General features: G+C 35.8%; 1 protein-coding gene across 4 annotated transcripts; it reads left to right on the forward strand.

Annotated features, from left to right (window-relative positions):
- Nucleotides 1-14,741: 14,741 nt before the first annotated feature.
- LOC112782421 (F-box/kelch-repeat protein At1g67480) lies at nucleotides 14,742-18,397 on the forward strand. 4 transcript variants are annotated; one of them, XM_025824782.3, is made up of 6 exons: nucleotides 14,851-15,008; nucleotides 15,187-15,285; nucleotides 15,372-15,446; nucleotides 16,070-16,137; nucleotides 16,237-17,112; nucleotides 17,459-18,397. In XM_025824782.3, the coding sequence occupies exons 5-6, from the start codon at nucleotides 16,553-16,555 to the stop codon at nucleotides 18,084-18,086; spliced, it is 1,188 nt and encodes a 395-aa protein (XP_025680567.1). In that variant the 5' UTR covers nucleotides 14,851-15,008; nucleotides 15,187-15,285; nucleotides 15,372-15,446; nucleotides 16,070-16,137; nucleotides 16,237-16,552; the 3' UTR covers nucleotides 18,087-18,397. The 4 variants fall into 4 exon arrangements, with proteins under 4 accessions (XP_025680566.1, XP_025680568.1, XP_025680567.1 ...); XM_025824781.3 differs by lacking the exon at nucleotides 15,187-15,285 and having other exon boundaries at nucleotides 14,742-15,008; XM_072229116.1 differs by lacking the exon at nucleotides 15,372-15,446.
- Nucleotides 18,398-18,849: the final 452 nt, after the last annotated feature.

The raw sequence follows: 18,849 nt of genomic DNA on the forward strand, positions 1-18,849 counted from the left end.
TCAAACACTTTCATGTAAGTGTTGAAAGAGAAACAGGAAGGAAATTGAAATGTGTTCGAGCAGATAATAGTGGTGAATACAGGGGTCCGTTTGAAGAGTATTGTAAAGGACATGGGATCAAGCTTGAGAAGACGGTTCCTAAGACTCCTCAACATAATGGAGTTGCTGAGAGAATGAATCGTACTATTAATGATAGAGTTAGGTGTATGCTCTCTCATACAAAGTTGCCTAAATCCTTTTGGGGTGAAGCAATGAGGACTGCAATAGATTTGATCAAGCTTTCTCCTTCAGTTCCACTAAATGGTGATGTTCCAGAGAAAGTTTGGAGAGGGAAAGATGTCTCCTATAGTCACTTGAGAGTGTTCGGTTGCAGAGCTTTTGTTCACATTCCAAGAGATGAAAGGTCTAAACTTGATGGAAAGTCAAAGCAGTGTATCTTCATGGGTTATGGTCACGAAAACTTTGGTTACAGATTATGGGATCCGATGAGCAAGAAGATAATTAGAAGCCGAGATGTGATTTTTCTTGAAGACCAAACTATTGAAGATCTTGAGAAGACAGATAAGCCAACAATAACTGTTAGACGTTCTGTTGATGATGAACCTGGTCCTTCCACTAGACCTCCTGTTGATGGGGGAGATGTAAAAGTTGATAATGATGGTGATGATTCGCATGATGAACCTACACCTTAACCTGAGGTGCCAGATGTTGAAGTTCCACCTGAACCACCAGTTGAGCCTGAATTGAGAAGATCTACTAGAGAGCGTCATCCTTCTCAGAAATACTCTCTTCATGAGTATGTGATGAACACTGAGACTGGGGAGCCAGAGAGCTACCAGGAGGCTATGTCTGATGAGCATAAGGAAGATTGGTTGAAGGCCATGCAAGAAAAAATAAAATCCTTGCATGAGAATCATACTTTTGAATTGGTGAAGTTGCCGAAGGGTAAGAGAGCATTCAAGAATAAATGGGTATTCAAGTTTAAAGCAGATGAAAATGTCTCACGGCTAAGGTACAAAGCTCGATTGGTTGTGAAAGGCTTTGAGCAAAAGAAAGGTATTGATTTTGAGGAGATTTTCTCTCCAGTTGTGAAGATGTCCTCTATTCGAGTTGTGCTTGGATTGGCGGCTAGCTTGAATTTAGAGGTTGAGCAGCTTGATGTGAAGACTGCATTCCTTCACGGTGACATAGATAAAGAAATCTATATGGAGCAACCAGAGGGTTTCGAGGTTAAAGGAAATGAGCACCTTGTATGCAAGTTGAAGAAGAGCTTATATGGGCTGAAGCAAGCACCAAGGCAGTGGTACACGAAGTTTGATTCCTTCATGGAAGGTCATGGGTACAGTAAGACTTCTTCTGATCCTTGTGTGTATGTTAAGAAATTCTCTGATGGTGATTTTATAATTCTCTTGCTTTATGTTGATGAGATGTTGATTGTTGGTCATGATACTAAGAAGATTGAAAGTCTTAAGAAAGACTTGATCAGGTCCTTTGCTATGAAGGATTTGGGTCCTGTAAAGAAAATCCTTGGCATGAGTATCACTCGTGACAGGAAGAATGGGAAACTGTGGTTGTCACAGCAGAAGTATATTGAGAAGGTTTTAGAGAGGTTTAGCATGAGTAATTCCAAACCTGTTAGTACTCCACTTGCTAGTCATTTCAAGCTGAGTTCGCAGCAATGTCCTACAAGTGAGAAAGAGAAAGCAGAAATGAAGAAGATTCCATATGCATCTGTAGTTGGCAGTTTGATGTATGCTATGGTTTGCACCAGGCCGGATATTGCTCATGCTGTTGGAGTTGTTAGTCGGTTTCTCTCTAATCCTGGCAAGGAACACTGGCAAGCAGTGAAGTGGAATCTCAGATACCTTAATGGTACTTCTAGAGTTTGTTTATGCTTTGGAAGTGGCCAACCTATGTTGGATGGTTACATAGATGCGGATATGGCTGGGGATCTTGATTCAAGGAAGTCTACTTCTGGTTATATGATGACTTTTTGCAGGGGGAGCTGTGTCGTGGCAATCTCGACTTCAGAAATGTGTTGCTTTGTCTACTACAGAGGCAGAATACATTGTTGTTGTTGAAGCTTCTAAGGAACTCTTGTGGATGAAGAAATTTCTACAAGAGTTAGGCATCAATCAAGAGAAATTTGTGTTATTTTGTGACAGTCAGAGTGCTATCCATCTCAGCAAGAATCCGACGTTTCATTCCAGATCGAAGCACATAGAGGTTAGGTATCATTGGATACGTCAAGCGCTTGAGATGAAGTCATATGCACTTGAGAAGATCCATACTGATGATAATAGTTCAGATATGATGACTAAGAGTTTACCTGCAGTGAAGTTTGATTCCTGTAAAGAGAAGGCGGGCTTAGTGGAGCAGCCTATCCCCACTTGAGTTGGTGAGGGGGAGATTTGTTGGTGGGTCCCCAACCAAGTAGGGTCCACAGTTTTTAAAAGAAAAAAAAAAGAAAAACAAATAATAAATAAATAAAAGAAGTGGCTAACAGCCACAGTGAGAGAGAAGAGTTTCATTCTTTTGAATGAAAAAGAAGGAAACAGAAAGCACGCCGTCGAGGGAGAAGAGAAAATTTGGGAGAAAAGGGCATGCCAACCTTAATCACATTGACTTGGTAAACTTACTCCATTTCTTATGAAATTTTAGTATGTTATTCCTGGTGTAGAGATGAACATTAGGATATAACTTGCTAGTTGTATTGCCTTCTCTTTTGCCTGATTTGAGATACCCACTTTGTGGAGGGTTTATGTTGATTCCATCAGTTTTGATGATGTATTTTGTTGATTGTTGAGATGCCCTAGTGTCACTAGGAAGACTGTTTGTATACCCATTATTCTGATAGTGGAAGATTTTATTGGACTAGGTCCCGTGGGTTTTTTGTCCCTCTTTTGGGGGTTTTTCCACGTTAAAATTCTGGTGTCTGATTATTTAATTTCTGCCATTATATTTGCTACTTGGAATATCTTTGGTATTGTCTATTTAATTGCACAGGTTGTGGAAAAATTATTTCTGGTGCTTCCGCTGTTAGACAGGTTCTTGTTTTGAACCTTTGTTGAGTTTTTCCAAAAGTACGGACTCCGACTTTAGCATCGGAGTGTCCTTGCAGATGGCTCCACCCGCCGACAGACCGACGAATAGGCCGAACGCGCCGCTCCAGCAACTCACGCCCAGGTCCAAATCCTCTCATTCCCTTACTCCATTATTCACCTTACCGATCCACCAAACACCCGAGCAACCGAACAGTATGTATAATGTAGGATTTTTCTGAAATAAAATAAAAAAATAATTATTTCCCTAAACCCGATTTTTCAACTTTAATTCCCCAAATACGATTTTTTTTATTTTATTTTTTGCATGTAGGGCAAGTTCGCCGCATCTCTCGGCGAACTCTATAATTTTTACAGAGTTTGCCTGACCCGGCAAACTTCTATATTTTTATAAAGTTCGCCTTATCCCCTACGAACTTCAATATGCTTCTTCATAAATATCAGATTGGGTGAGGAAAAAAAGTTGGAAGGTTAACAATGGTAACCATTATCATCGTCTCCAAAGTACATAGGAATACACAAGAATAAGTCGTATTTTTTTTTTTGAAAAATAGTTATTTTTTTAATTTATAATTAAAAAAATTCTGGTTAAATATGACTTATTGCTGTGTACTTGTATATTTCTGAAAACGATGATAATGATTGTTATTGATGCCGGCAACATTAAAAAAGTTATGCTTATTGTTTGTGTACTTTACTGCATTCTTATATATTATTGTAGACGATGATAATGACTTTAAAATTATAATTTTTGAAAATTTGGGTGAAGTTTGCTAGAGAGTGTAACGAATTCTATAAAATCATAGGGGTTAGGCGAATTCACTCTAACAAAAAAAATCACATTCCTAAAATTAAGGTTGAAATATTGAATTTAAAAAAATAATAAAATTTTTTATTTTATTTAAAAAAAAAAAACTCGTATAACGTAACTACTGTATATACAACTTTTTAGGACCTAAATTAAATGGCACTTTTTTTTTACTGAAGATAGGAAACTCGAATTCGCAACCTCTTAATTGAGTATTGGGAGATTATGCCATTTGAGCTATAACTCATTGGCAAATTAAATGGCATTTTACCAATAAAATAGTTATTGAATTAAATTTTAAATACTTTAATCCATTTATATTTTTTTTTTTTACAAAAAATAAGAAACTCGAACTCGCAACATCTTAATTGAGTATAAGAAAACTATGTCATTTGAGCTATAACTCATTGCTAATCCATTTATATTTGCTCGTATCATGATGAATATAAAATATAAAATTATTATACGTTTACGTAATCAAATTTATACTAAAAGGGATACAAATTAAATATTAAATTTGGCTTACCTTTTCTTTTAGAGGCTCAATTTTATCGTTATGGAGGGCATGTGTGTGCTTTGCGTGGATATGGAGTTAGGGGGGACTACACACATATATGGGACAGAATTTTTGTCAGTGTGAGATGAAGGAACTCGGACCGTGCGAGTTCTTTGGATTTGAAAACTTTATAAACAAATCGCACGGTCCGATTTGTTTGGCAGCCGGATAGAACTCCAAGTACAAGGAATCGGACCCAACGAGTTGACATCCTAGGAATTGGTATGAAATCTCACGGTCCGAGTTCTTAGGTGAGAGTACGAATTGGTGATCAATGAACTCGGACCCTCCGTGTGGCAAGGAAACATAAAAATCTGATGGTCCGAGTTCGGTCTGAGAAAAATTTTTTTTTGGTTCAACTAAACCTAGTCGTAGGGTTCGAGTTCCTCAAAGGTTGTGATATAAAAGGGTGAAGTGAACTGGTAGGTGGGACAGAATGTGGGTCTTCCTTCTTCTTCAACGGCTGCGTCTTCCTTCTTCTTCAAAACTCTCTCTTTTTTTCAGTTTTGATTTTGATAATGTAGTATCTAAGAGCAAGCTTATGTTTCTTTTATGGTGAGTGAGAAAAATGAGTGACCGAGTTCAGCTAAAATTATTTTATTTTGGTCAGATTTTGTTAGAAACGGCTGAAGGAGTAAAATTTATTTGTGAGAGCCCAGTAGATATTGTTATTCCTTTTGTTATCTCATTTGAGGAGCTCAAAGGAGTAATCCGTGAAAAAATTGGTTCTGAGAGGGCAAGAAATATATCATGTATTCTATACAGATATCCCATACAGGTGTTTGGTGGATTCGTACAGTATCAATCCAAATATGTGACGGACGATGCAAGCATGCAGGAGATGTTTTCAATGTATATTGAAAACCGGTCTCAGATCTCGTTCATTGAGTTGTATGTTGAGTTTGAACAATCTGAGGCTGACCGGAATATTCTACAGGAAGATTATAATAGTGACAGTGAAGAAGAGTTCGAAAGCAACTATGAATTTGCTGTTCCGGATGGTGATGAAGATCAAGGTGAGAGAACCATGTGCCCAGATGTGACAGAAGTGGCAAATGCACTTGCAAACGAAGTGCCGTTTGAGGAGCCATCATTCATGCGAGTTTTAGACTTGGAAGCCATGCATGTTCCTGAATTTCCGGAATATATGACTGCAGGTACGTAATCGTGGTATAAGTGTTTTTGTAGTTACACATTGATTGAGGAATTTATTTTTTTTCTTTTATATGCTTCATGTGCTTATTAGGAAATAATGTTTATGCTGTATAAGATATGGTTGTAGCAAGTTGCATGAGTTTGTAACAATTATCGACACAGCTTCAATCTATTGTACGGTTCAAATGGCATGAACCGGACAGGACCGGCACGGTTCGTTTGGTTTTCCGGTCGAACCGGTCGGTCCGGTCCGGTTTTTTACATTTGCTGCTGATGTGCTTATGGTGTTTAGTTTGATATCATAAAATGTTGAACGATTTTTAAGTAAAGCATACTGGTTTTTTACATTTGCTGCGGTATAATGAAATTTATCTTATGGCATTTGTCCCAGCAGAAATTCCTATGGTCGCAGATGGTGAATTCGTCGTTGGGATGGAGTTCAGTTCCAGGGAAGCTGTTATTAAGGCGGTTAAGGAGTATACTATACGACGAAGCGTAGACTACCGGGTATATGAGTCTGAGCCGTTGACATTTTATGCCAAGTGTACACAGTATGGGTCAGGGTGTGATTGGCTTATCAGGGTTAGCTTGATCAGCAGGAAGTACTGTTGGGTTATAAGGAGGTATAATGGTAGCCACACCTGTACCACAGCCACCATTTCACAGGATCATTCGAAACTGGACTCTATCACAATTGCAGAAGCAATAAAGCCACTGGTTGAAGTTGATCCCTCCTTAAAGGTAAAATCAGTAATAGCTGAAGTGCAATCGAAATTCAACTACACCGTCAGTTACCGGAAAGCATGGTTGGCTAAGCAGAGAGCAATAGAAAAAATATTTGGAGGTTGGGAAGCATCGTATGAAGCCTTGCCTATATGGTTTGAGGCCATGTGTCACAAGGAGCCATCAGCTGTTGTCCATTTTGAGACTATGCCTGTATATCAAGGCGATGACTTGGTGGGTGATATTCGGGTACTGCATCGTGTATTCTGGAGTTATTACCCTTGTATTAGGGCATTCAGACATTGTAAGCCAATTGTCCAGGTAGATGGTACTCACTTGTACGGAAAGTATAAGGGTTGTCTGCTTGTGGCAGTTTCCCAGGATGGAAACAACAATATCGTTCCGATTGCGTTTGCTATTGTTGAGGGAGAGACTTCTGATGCATGGCATTTTTTCCTAAGTAACCTCCGTCAACATGTTGTTACTCGGGATGGAGTGGGTCTAATATCTGACAGGCACGAGTCCATAAATTCAGCTGTCGAACGAAGTAACGGAGCTTGGTCACCTCCTAGAGCTTTTCATATGTTTTGCATCAGGCATATAAAGTCGAATTTTCTGAGAAAATTCAAGGCACCTTACCTACAAAAATTGGTCGTTAACATCGGTAAACATTTACTAAATTTAAGGAAATTATTAGTAGATGTGCCTTAAATAAATCTATTGAATTTAATTACTTTGCTTTCTACATGCTTTGATCTGCTAGGGTATTCGAGGACGGTGCGGGAGTACGATGTGCGTTACCAGCGTTTAAGGGACCGCGGCGAGGCATACACAAACTGGTTAGACCGAATTCCTCGCGAACAGTACGCACTGGCCTTTGATGGCGGGTACCGATGGGGTCACATGACAACGAATCTAGTGGAGTGCATCAACTCAGTTTTGAAGGGTGCTCGCAATCTTCCCATTACAGCTCTTGTGAAGGCAACATTCTACAGGCTAAATGAGTTGTTCACCCGTAAAAGAGCGGAGGCGGAAGCCCGGATCAATGCTGGCCATGTGTTTTCTGAGATAGTGACATCGAAGTTGCATGCAAACCAACTTGCATCAGGAAACATACAGGTTAGTTGCTTTGACCGCCAGAATGAGGTCTTTGAGGTTCGTGAGATGCCAAGTGGGCTAGAGTTTGCAGTTGATCTACGTAGCCTTCGATGTGACTGTGGTGAGTTCCAGGTGGACCGGATCCCCTGTCGACATGTGTTCGCATGTTGTGCCAACCAGCGACTTGATTGGCGACTTTATGTTCATGATGTGTATAAGATGGATCAAGTGCGGCGGGTGTACCGAGCACGGTTTAGGCCACTAGGTAATCCCACCACATGGCCTGCTTACAACGGACCTCGGTTCATACCGAATCCGTACATGCGACGGGTGTCAAAAGGTCGTCCCAGGATGACGCGTTTTCTGAATGAGATGGACACGAGGATGTTACGTCGTCCTAGGCGATGTACTCTATGTGGTGCTGAGGGACATAGTCGAAGCAGATGCCGTCAGTTTGTTGGTTCAAATACCAACAGAGAAGCCCCCTAGGTTCACATTTTTAATATGATATTGTATAATAAAACCTGACTGAGCAAATGGAGGTAACATGACCTGCTATATGTAACCTTATAATTAATGACACTCTAGTATTATTCCATCTTTTAAAGTTTTTAATTTGTTCAAACAAAAATTAGAGTATAATCTAGATTTTTTTCCTTTATATATTTTTTAAAAACAGAAATTGAAATGTTAGATTTCAGCTTAAAATATATTTTATTTTTTTTAAAATTTCTAAAACAAACATCGGAAAATTTGATTTTTGTATTTTAAATCAAACAATGTCCTACAACTGCTTTGAAATATATTTTAGTGATACTATAAATAAGAATAAGAATTTTAAATTAAAAAGGAGGCTTGTTAATCATTTTTATATGATATTGTATAATAAAACTTGACTGAGCAAATTGAGGTAACATGACCTACTATATGTAACCTTATAATTAATGACACTCTAGTATTATGCTATATCTATATTAAGGTTTTAAGAGACATTATTACATGCTCCAGATGGCTGATACATCAATAATGTCCAACACATATAAAGTACTCTATATAAGGTCCAACACATACAAATAAGTCTAAATGATAAAATATTGTCATCATCACATAATGTCTAACCAATACAAATAACTCTAAACATTACATAAAGTCATCACAATACATAATATCTAACAAATACATATAACTCATAACATTACATAACGTCATCAATACATTAAGTTTAACAAAAACAAATAACTCTAAACAAAAGGAAAGAACTATTTTCTCATTTTCCACTTTACATCCTTCACAAAGTTTTTGCATTTCTTGGCCGCTTTTTTGAAGACAGAAGGGGTGAAACGATTAGCACTCCGACGTGGCGGATCAATCCTCAGATTGTAACCTTTGACGTTGTCATCTGGACTACGTGCCTGACCTGTAAAAAATTTTGAATAAACAAGTATGTGCAGCACATTACATATTCAAATACCAACATGAATACCACAAATCAAGAAGCAAAATCCAATAAGATATGCCATTTATGCAAAGAAAGTAAATAAGTCATGGAATATGTAATGCAAAATAGTAAACATAATACCATCGTTGCGAGATTCTTCATCCTCATCGAACTCTTCAATTTCATCCTCGTCGTCATCGCCCTCTTCATCCGGGTCATCTACTAGATACGCATCGGTTTCTTGTTCGAGTGCGTTAGTATCTTCCTCAACCCGTGCCATGTTACATCGGTTAGGATTTTGACTGTTCAGAACACCTCGTCCACCGTCACTCCTACTAGAGTCAACAGATACAAAGCCTCCAGAAGCAACGGATGAGGTATGGCCTGGATACCTTGCATCTAACGAATACCTGCCAGGCATGAAATCAGGCAGATCGCCATGTTGTGAATGTGCTCCTTCTGCGGACATGAACCCAAGCAACTGGCTGAAAGAAGTTCCATCACCTATTTCAAACTGTGACATACCCCAATATTGTTGCTGTACTGGAAATGATGGGGTGAACTGTGGCTGAGGTAGATACTGGGTTGAGGCCTGAGGTTGTTCTTGTGGAGGCGGAACTGGAGGTGATATATGTTGCTCCTGCTCTTCATTGTCCTCATCCATATCCTGACTACCCTCATCGGTATCTTCATTACCCTCATCCATATCCTCATTGCCCACATCCAGATCCTGGTTACCTTCATCATTCTCTTCACCCGCAAGATTCGACAAGGCTAAGCGGTTCCCATATGTTGATCGGTACCAGTTCAGGTAGGTATCCAAGGAAGGCTGTGAAGGCATGGGAGGTTCAGAAAGAACGTAGTGATACCGATTGGTCCAATGCATTACCCAATTTGAATGAGTCGGTGTCGTGGCCCAGTTAAGATTTTTAGGTCCAGTCAGAGTCTCTCCATGAGCCTTATCCAATTTCTGTTCCTGAGAAGGTACTCCCTGAACGAAACCGAACTGTCGCCTGAACCTATCCGTGGCATGCCACTCGATACATTCAAACGACACCAATGGAACTGTAGCGCTCCAGACAACCGATTGCATGTATATTTCAGCAGGAATTATATTCGGATCCACACGATCCACAGCATAGGCAACCCAGACAAACTGAAAAATTAAAGAAAACTCATTATTACAACCCACAATACATAACTCTAACACAATGACTACTGGTTTTGTCGAAGCCCAATATTCCCAAAAGTAATGCTTCTTTAATTAAAACACACCTGGCCATCCTGAAGTTCATCAAAGGCCTTCCTAAAGTGAGCTAGCTTCAGATATCTATATCGTCGGTCCCCACGCTCCCAGTTACGCCACCTAAGCTTATGTTATCAATTAGCTCAACTGAATGTTAAATATCAAGAAATGGATAAATTGTAACATAATATTACCTGTTTGCAAGTGGAAAACTGCGGGGTTCTCTAGGAAGCGGCGATAGATATGGCAATCGGATCCAAGCCCAACCCAGCAGCAGTGTTAGTGGACCATCTATTTCCTTACAGTTATAACGAGATGCCCTGCATAACGCCCTGTAAAGGTGTGCTAGGCATGCCGAACCCCAACTATACTGTCCAATATTAACAAAATCACGAAGCAATGGTAGAAATTTCCAGTGCACACCTGCCCCTGACTTATCCCCAAACAGTATCGTCCCAATCAGCAGCATAATGTGACACCTCACATACCTAGTAATTAATAACAATCTAATATTATAACATTTCTGTAGCCTTAGCTAAAATGATGGTTAATACATTAATAGAAAAATATCTAATGTAGCATATTAGGCTATTATGTCAACAATATTACATAGTCCACATGGCTAATACATAAATAACTTCAGCAACATAATATGATACCTTACATACCTCTGTATACTGATCTCATCATTCAATTCTAAATTCTCTTTTAGATTCCGGAGCCATGTCAGTTTTATGCAGCTTGATCTACAGTCCTCTCTACGAGGTGCAATCCCAAATTGAAGCAGACACTCCGCCTCCATGGCTTCAAAACTACTCATTGTCATCCCTGTGACTGGAAGACCATCTGTGGGAAGACCAAGTATTAGAGCCACATCTTCAAGAGTCACGGAACATTCACCAATGGGAAGGTGAAACGTATGGGTGTCAGGGTGCCAACGTTCGATTAGAGCATTTACCAATGCTTTCTGACACTGAACTATTCCAATCTGAGACACATGATAGAACCCAGTAATTCGTAAATGCTCCTCCACCCTATCGTTATACCGATCCGGAGGAAGTGGGTGGTTACATGTCAACATTCTTAATTTCTACAAAAAACATAACAAATAACTAGTCATATAATTAACAGTTACTAACTTACCATCATCAATCATTTCAGTAAATCCTTATATAACTAATTCTTTTAACTTCTAAAATTATTTAATTAATCCTTAAAATTATTAATAATTAAAAAATAAAAGTCATGACCTATACATTTATTTATCCTTAACAATCAGTATATGCCATCATCAACATTTCTACAAAATATTAACATTCGTATTCTAAAGACTATAAACATTGTCATAATTAAAAAAATAGCATGGCTTAATTAAAATAATCCTATTAATCATTAAGCATTAACATTTTTCTCAGTCACAATACCAATAACAATAACATTAACATTTAAATTCTTCTCTAACAGATATACTAACTTTTTTAAAGAAATATTTAAATATGATTAATTAACTAAAACATATAATTATACTAAAAATTAATATAATTTTTAAAAAAATCTCAACATTCTCTACTGAATAAGAGATCTATTTACTTCTTCTTTTATACCTACCGAAATCTTTTCATCATTAATAATGATAATGTTTTCTTGTTAATAATAATATTTTTTTACTAAAAATCTGCAAAAAAATTTTTTAAAAATTTAAGAAATATTGAAATATTAGTCATAATTAATCTATTTTTTTATTTATCAACTGCATTTTTTACCAACAATCACCATCATAATAATTAAATTCTTAATATTAATAATTATAAATATAACTAAATTTTTAAAACTTAAAAATAATTAAAAAATACTTACATAATCAAGATCACTGAGATAATGAATAATATGAAGCTCACATCGATCAACATCTTTAATTTTATATTTTTTGGGCATGATTCCTTCTCCTCCACCATGCAAGGATGAGCTTCAGAAATGAAGAAGGAAGTTTGAGAGTGAACTGTGTGTGCTTTCGTTTTCAGATGGTGAGAGAAGAGCAAATGGGTTTCTTTATTCAAACAGGGGCACCGTTCGGGGGAAAACCAGGGAGCGACGCGTGTAAAGTGCAAGTAGAAACTCCCACCGTGCGATTGGCTTCATCGAAATCGGACGGTCCGTGACATTATTCAACTCGGAGGGTCCGAGTTCGAAACTTGCTGCAGGGGATTGCATGGCACTCGGACGGTGCGAGTTTGGTTTAGCACTCGGAGGGGTCCGAGTTGTTCCCCCCCTGACACCACCATTCTGTGCAGCACTCCCCTCCCCCATATCAGCGCACTTCACCAGCTGAGGCTCCATATGTAAATTAAAAAGTGTCTTTTAGAGTGTTTGCTAATGGAATTAAAATAATCATTAAAACCTAAATTTTAAAGTTTTTTGTTTGTTATAAATAAAATCTTTTAATGTTTATTTTCTCCACAAATAATCTTATAGTCCTAGTTATCTAAACCCGTACAAATAATCAATCATCAATGATTACCATAATTAGACCGGGAGATTAGTATTACACGCTATTAGACTCTCACACCAAATAATTAATCAAGTCCAAAAAAGCTTGAAAAATATTTGATTGATATTGGTTTCTAACCATTTTGTCTAACAAGTGATTAATCTCTTATAACAAAATTGATAAATTGGTATTAATAAAGTAATTTCTTATTTTCAAAAAATTTAGATGATTCAATTGCTCCATTATATTATTTTTAAAAAATTTAAGAATTGATTAGTTTGTGAAAATATTTTTTATTTTTATTTTTGTATTTTTATTTTTTTAAAATAATTTTTATTTTCAACTTTTAACATTTTAAAAAATATGATTAGGTTGTGAAAAGAGAATTCATTTTCAAGCATTGAAAATAATGAAAATATGTTTGATTAGTCTATATTCAAAATGTATTTTTAATATTTTAGAATTAAAAATTATATTTTTATTCAATTATAATTTTAGTTATTTAATTTTTTATTCGATTAACATTAATTTTTATACAGCATCAAATATGAAATAAATTATTATCTTAAAATAATTAATTGCATCCATAATAAAAAAAAGATTATTTAACAAAAATAATAATAATAAGTTTAGGGTAAAATGCGATATTAAACTAAATGGAAGAGAAAATTACATGATTCTACCAAAGCTAAAAACGTAACTTGGATCACCCAAAAGCTAATTATTCTGTAATTCGAATGAGACTAATTCGAATTTGCTATACCAAAAGTAATTCGAATAAGTTAAATTCGAATTAAACAAGATCAAAGTAATTCGAATTGAACCAATTCGAATTATGCATGTATTGAATCCAAGGAGTAATTCGAAAAATTATATACAACTATATCTAAAAATTAAATTCATATTTATTAGATATTATATCCATACACCGATGTTTTTAAATTTGATCGTAATTGAATTTGAAAAAATGTCAAATTCTTAAATTAATTTATTTAATTGATAAATTTACTCATAACATCTATAAATTCATACACATAACATTCATAATTTCATATTAATAACATCCATAATTTTGTACTCATAATATTTATAATTTTATACATATGATGTCTATAATTAATAAATTTTTATAATTAATATTACCAAATTTTAAACTATGCATCTTATTGTATTCTTCAAATTATTTCATATGTGCACTAATAGATCATGATTTTATATTTTAATATTTTTATTTAATATTCATATCTATGCTTATTTATTGATTTTAATATGACGAGTTAATAATTATTTTTAAAAATTTATTTTTAACTTTTGTTTATATTTTATTTTTTATTTTTTAATAGTCTATACGTAAAATATAAGTTGTATAGTAGAAATTGTTAAATTTTTTTAATTTAACCTCCATTAATTTTGGCAGAAAAATTGTATTTTAATGGGTAATAATATGATTGAGGGATGTTAAGAATTTGATTTGGGAAAACTGATATTGATTTTGGAAAGAATATTAATGACTTCAAGCGCGCAGAAAAAAAGTGAGTAATAAAAAAATGTATGTCACTTAGGTAGCATTTGGTAGAGAATTAGAGACTGAAAGACTGAGACTGGGAGACAGAGACTAAGAGACAAAGACCGAAATAAATTTTAATATTCTGTTTGATGCAAAGTGAGAGACAGAAATTGAAACAAGAATAAAAGTCTAATTTAATTTGCACAAAAGATAAAATTGGAATTAATTAATTGAAATGATGGTATTTTAGGTATAAAATGTTATTAAAATTTCAGTCTCTGTCTCTAAAAATTTCAGTCCTCTGTGTCCCTACTTTTTGGAGGTACTTAAATACTGAAATTTTAGGGATAGAGACAGAAATTTTAGTGTCCGTCTTTGAGCCAACAAACATGATACTGTGTCTCAGTCTCTCAGTCTCTGTCTCAGTATCTCAAAACAAACGCTACCTTACTTATAAAAAAAAAAAATTTATACTTGACATTTTTATATTGTAATTACTCTTTATTTACCTAATTTAAAAAATTATCTAAACAAATGAATCTAATTGGATTATTGTTTTATCTTCTCAATATATTAAAATTAAAATTTCTAAAAATAATATTAAAAATTAATTTGTGTAACAAGTTTTAATAACTCCTACATGTGGCCCCCTCTCTCTTCCTTCATCGGTGGAACACGGTTGTGCAAGTGCAACCTAACACTGATCTCATTCCTTCGCTGACTCCAATTATTACCATTTTTCTTCATTTTTCACGTTTGAACTCGGTCCGCATTCTTGGAAAGTCTTTATCTTTCCTACACTTTTGCTTCTAATTCTTCTATAAATACCCTTTGCCTCTTACATCCTCTTTTCTCTCTCTCTCTCTCTCTCTCTCTTTCCATATACTCTTCACTCTTAATCTTATTCTGCTTCCTCTTTCTCATCATGTAAGTCCTTTTTCTCTTTTCATCCTTTTCTTCATCATTATTATTGTTATTCTCTTTCCATTTCTCTTATTACAGATCTAATTAGAGTTTTCTCCGTATGCTGTAATATAATTCTGAATCTAGTTCTTATACTCCTTAAATCTTCTATTGATTTCATACATCTCTGCTCAAATAACAGATTTATATTACGCTCTTTAACATTAAGTTCCTCTGCTGAATGAATTTCATACCTGAAAACGTTTCAACTTCCAAACAAGGCTTTTCTTTGTCTGGTTAGGTATTATTTTGATTCTTTGTTTGTTTATGTCAAATGTGAAAAGTGAAAAGTGAAAAGCCCATCTGAACTGTGTAATTTGATTTCAGATCTGGTGGCTACTTCCGCTTCTGGATTTTTCAGCAAAGAATATTGATATCTCATACATATCTTACAGATTTTCAGTGCGTGGAACTGCTAAATATGTTCTAGTTTTGCTTTGTTTTGAATCTTCCTACTTACTTAGTTCTTATCCCATGTTTTGATCTTTTAGTAGGCTGATTATGACTTCATATTTGTCTCAACTATGTCACAAGTTGTTCAATTTTTCTCAAGATTTCGTACATAGTTCATCTCTTTTGTTTATGAATTGTTTTTGTGTTGAGAGTTGCACATTTATGAGATTTCAACAAAGTAGTGGAGCTTATCTTTTTGAAGTGTTAATAATCAATATAGTGTTTTAGATTCTAATGTTCACTAAAATTAATGTGAAGTTTTGCACAATTATTTCTTTGTATGGTATTATTTGTAATATTTTTGGGATAGAAGCTATGAAAATCAAACGCTTGTGCTGGACAATAGATGACTAGTTGTAAATTTTTTTACATTAAATTGCATAAAAATTAAATTTCTGTGGATTCCTGTCCAATTGATGTGTATATTGAAAAGAATGCCGATTGCTTTTGTTAACCCTCTAGATTGAACTTTTTCCCAGTTGAAGTTTCCCCATTGACTATGTATGTATTCCCTCAAATATTGCTACTTGTGTTGAAAATTGACTTATCTTTCTCCTTGTTTAACATTTCAGCAATATAAACTCGAAGAAAATGGAAGTTATAGGTGGCTGAATGTTGCCAAGTTCTATGGCCTACACTGGTATGACTGTGTTTGTACCTATAATAATTTTGTTGATTATCATTGATTAGTTTATTTTTTTAACTTTAGAATGTAACAAATTCTTGTTGTAATTTATAGATCTTTGGGCAATGTGTAAGGGAGGATACAAGTTTAGCAGCCTAAGAAACAATTCGCTGACGAAGATAAATCAGAGCAATCACAGTAGTAGCAGAACTTGTGTTATGGAATTTGAATCAGACTGGACAAAGCACAGAAAATCATCCGCTTACACCGCTCACGTGATTCGTTCTGCAACATCTATCTTGCCTTGGTCTTGTAGAGTCCCAATTGGTGAAGGGTATCATGAATTCCTTTAATTATATAATTCACATTAAGACCTTTGTTCATTGTTCGGTTAATTGGTCACGGAAAATTCTCTACATCTTGGAGATATATGGTAAGTGTACTTGCTGATTTGGAAAAGATGCCTGGTTTTGTTGCTGGAAAGAAGAGATCTACAGGCCGAAACATGTGTTTCACCAATTTGGCCAATCAAGACAAGTTAACTTCTTTGCAAACCAATCATTTCTTTGCCTCTGAGGTACTGGAAAACGATGATAGCCCCATTCTACCTGGTCTGCCTGATGATGTGGCAAAACATTGCCTTGCACTTGTGCCTCGTTCTAACGTCCCAACTATTGGTGGTGTCTGTAAGAGATGGAGGTCATTTATTCAAAGCAAAGAGTTCATTACTGTGCGAAAATTGGCAGGAATGGTTGAGGAATGGCTCTATTTCTTAACAATGGATACTGAAGGAGAGGGAACTCATTGGGAGGTTATGGATCGTCCCAGTCATAAATGCCAAGCTCTTCCACCGATGCCTGGTCCGGTAAAGGCTGGATTTGGAGTGGTGGTTCTTAATGGAAAGCTTCTTGTTATTGCTGGATATTCAACTACAGATAGAAGTACCTTTGCCTCAGCAGAGGTTTACCAATATGACTCGCTCCTCAACAAGTACGATTTTCTTTTGTGCTTTATCTAGAAATCTATAACTGAGAGTACTTAAATTGCAACATTTGTCAATAGAGATGGTTTATAATAGGATGCAATGAAATTGTTACTTCCATTTATGTATCTGACCCTACCTGGTACGTAAGACTTTCGTGTTTTTGTTAATTTAGTTAGAAATCTGGGGAATATATTGCATATGATTAATTCTGATATGAAATCTAGTTCAGGATAGCCTCTTTTCCTGTTCATAATTTGGAGAACTTAATTGTCTGTTAAGCTTGTGAATTTTCTCCTGTAATAATTTTGTAAATTTTTCATGTGTGTTTTCCATTTTGGATATTAAATGCAGTTGGAGCAGACTATCAAAAATGAATGTGGCTCGTTATGACTTTGCATGTGCCGAAGTCAATGGCTTGGTTTATGCTGTAGGAGGCTATGGATTGGACGGTGAAATTCTCTCTAGTGCTGAGGTGTACGACCCTGACACCGACAAATGGACACTGATAGAGAGTGTCCGGCGCCCAAGATGGGGTTGCTTTGCCTGTTCATTGGATGGTAAGCTCTATGTCATGGGTGGAAGGTCGAGCTTTACAATTGGAAACTCCAAGTTTGTTGATGTTTATGACCCTGAAGTCCACAGCTGGGGTGAGTTCAAGAACGGCTGTGTTATGGTCACAGCGCACGCAGTATTGGGAAAGAAATTGTTCTGTATGGAGTGGAAGAACCAGAGGAAGCTAGCAATATTCTGTTCTGAAGACAATTCGTGGAAAATGGTACCACTTCCACTCACTGGTAGCTCCAGTGTTGATTTTAGATTTGGGATATTTGATGAAAAGCTGTTGCTATTCTCACTGGAAGCAGGACCCTCTTATCAAACTTTGTTGTATGATCCAAATGCAGCTAAAGGGTCAGAGTGGCAAATTTCTGATATAAAACCATCTGGTGTGTTCTTGTGCAGTGTAACAATCAAGGCATGAATATGAAATACTAATGAGGATCTGAACTTTGGAGAGTGGAGTGGAAGTGGAAGACTTCATTGGCTTTTAAGTTTTATACATTTTAATAAAGTTTAGGAAAGTAGTTTGTGTGTTTCATTTTATATTTTCCATTTCTTCCACGTGTTTTGATTATGTACTTCTGCATGTGTCTTTTATTTATTTGGATTACGGTATCATTTAAGTCTTATATGTGGCATAATATGGTGTATTAAGTCCCAGTATGGGAACTCTTGGGTTACTTTGGTACAATTAATTTATTGAATTTGAGGCTTGAGCAGCACTTTTTCAAATTATGGTGAGTGAATGATGATTAACAGTAATAGTCATTTCAATTATGGTCTACATGTTTGTGCGCCTGGGTGACTACTCTCCAATCTGATATGCTAAAGTCAAAGTCAATAATTGAAAGGGAGCATCTATGGTGTGTGGTTGGACCAAAAAAATTCGGGTCTCTCAGTGGCACTTTTTTTTTTTTGGGGTATTGTGGTACCTGTTGTTATTTCTGTTCTCCTTCACATATTTCAATCGTGTGAATGAATAGCACTTCAGATTTCAGTATTTTATCTCCTCAAATCTAAGATTAGTTTTAATGACATGAGTTTTTTGCGTTATACATTGGTCCAATTAACATTGCAAAACACTGGGCCTATGAACTTGTCCGTTCATGTGATCCAATAATTATTTTTTTTATTATACTACTATTTATATGAATGCATTATTATTGAAAAGGAAATTATCTTAT

Source organism: Arachis hypogaea, chromosome 20 (assembly GCF_003086295.3).
Source record: "Arachis hypogaea cultivar Tifrunner chromosome 20, arahy.Tifrunner.gnm2.J5K5, whole genome shotgun sequence".
NCBI lineage: Eukaryota > Viridiplantae > Streptophyta > Magnoliopsida > Fabales > Fabaceae > Arachis > Arachis hypogaea.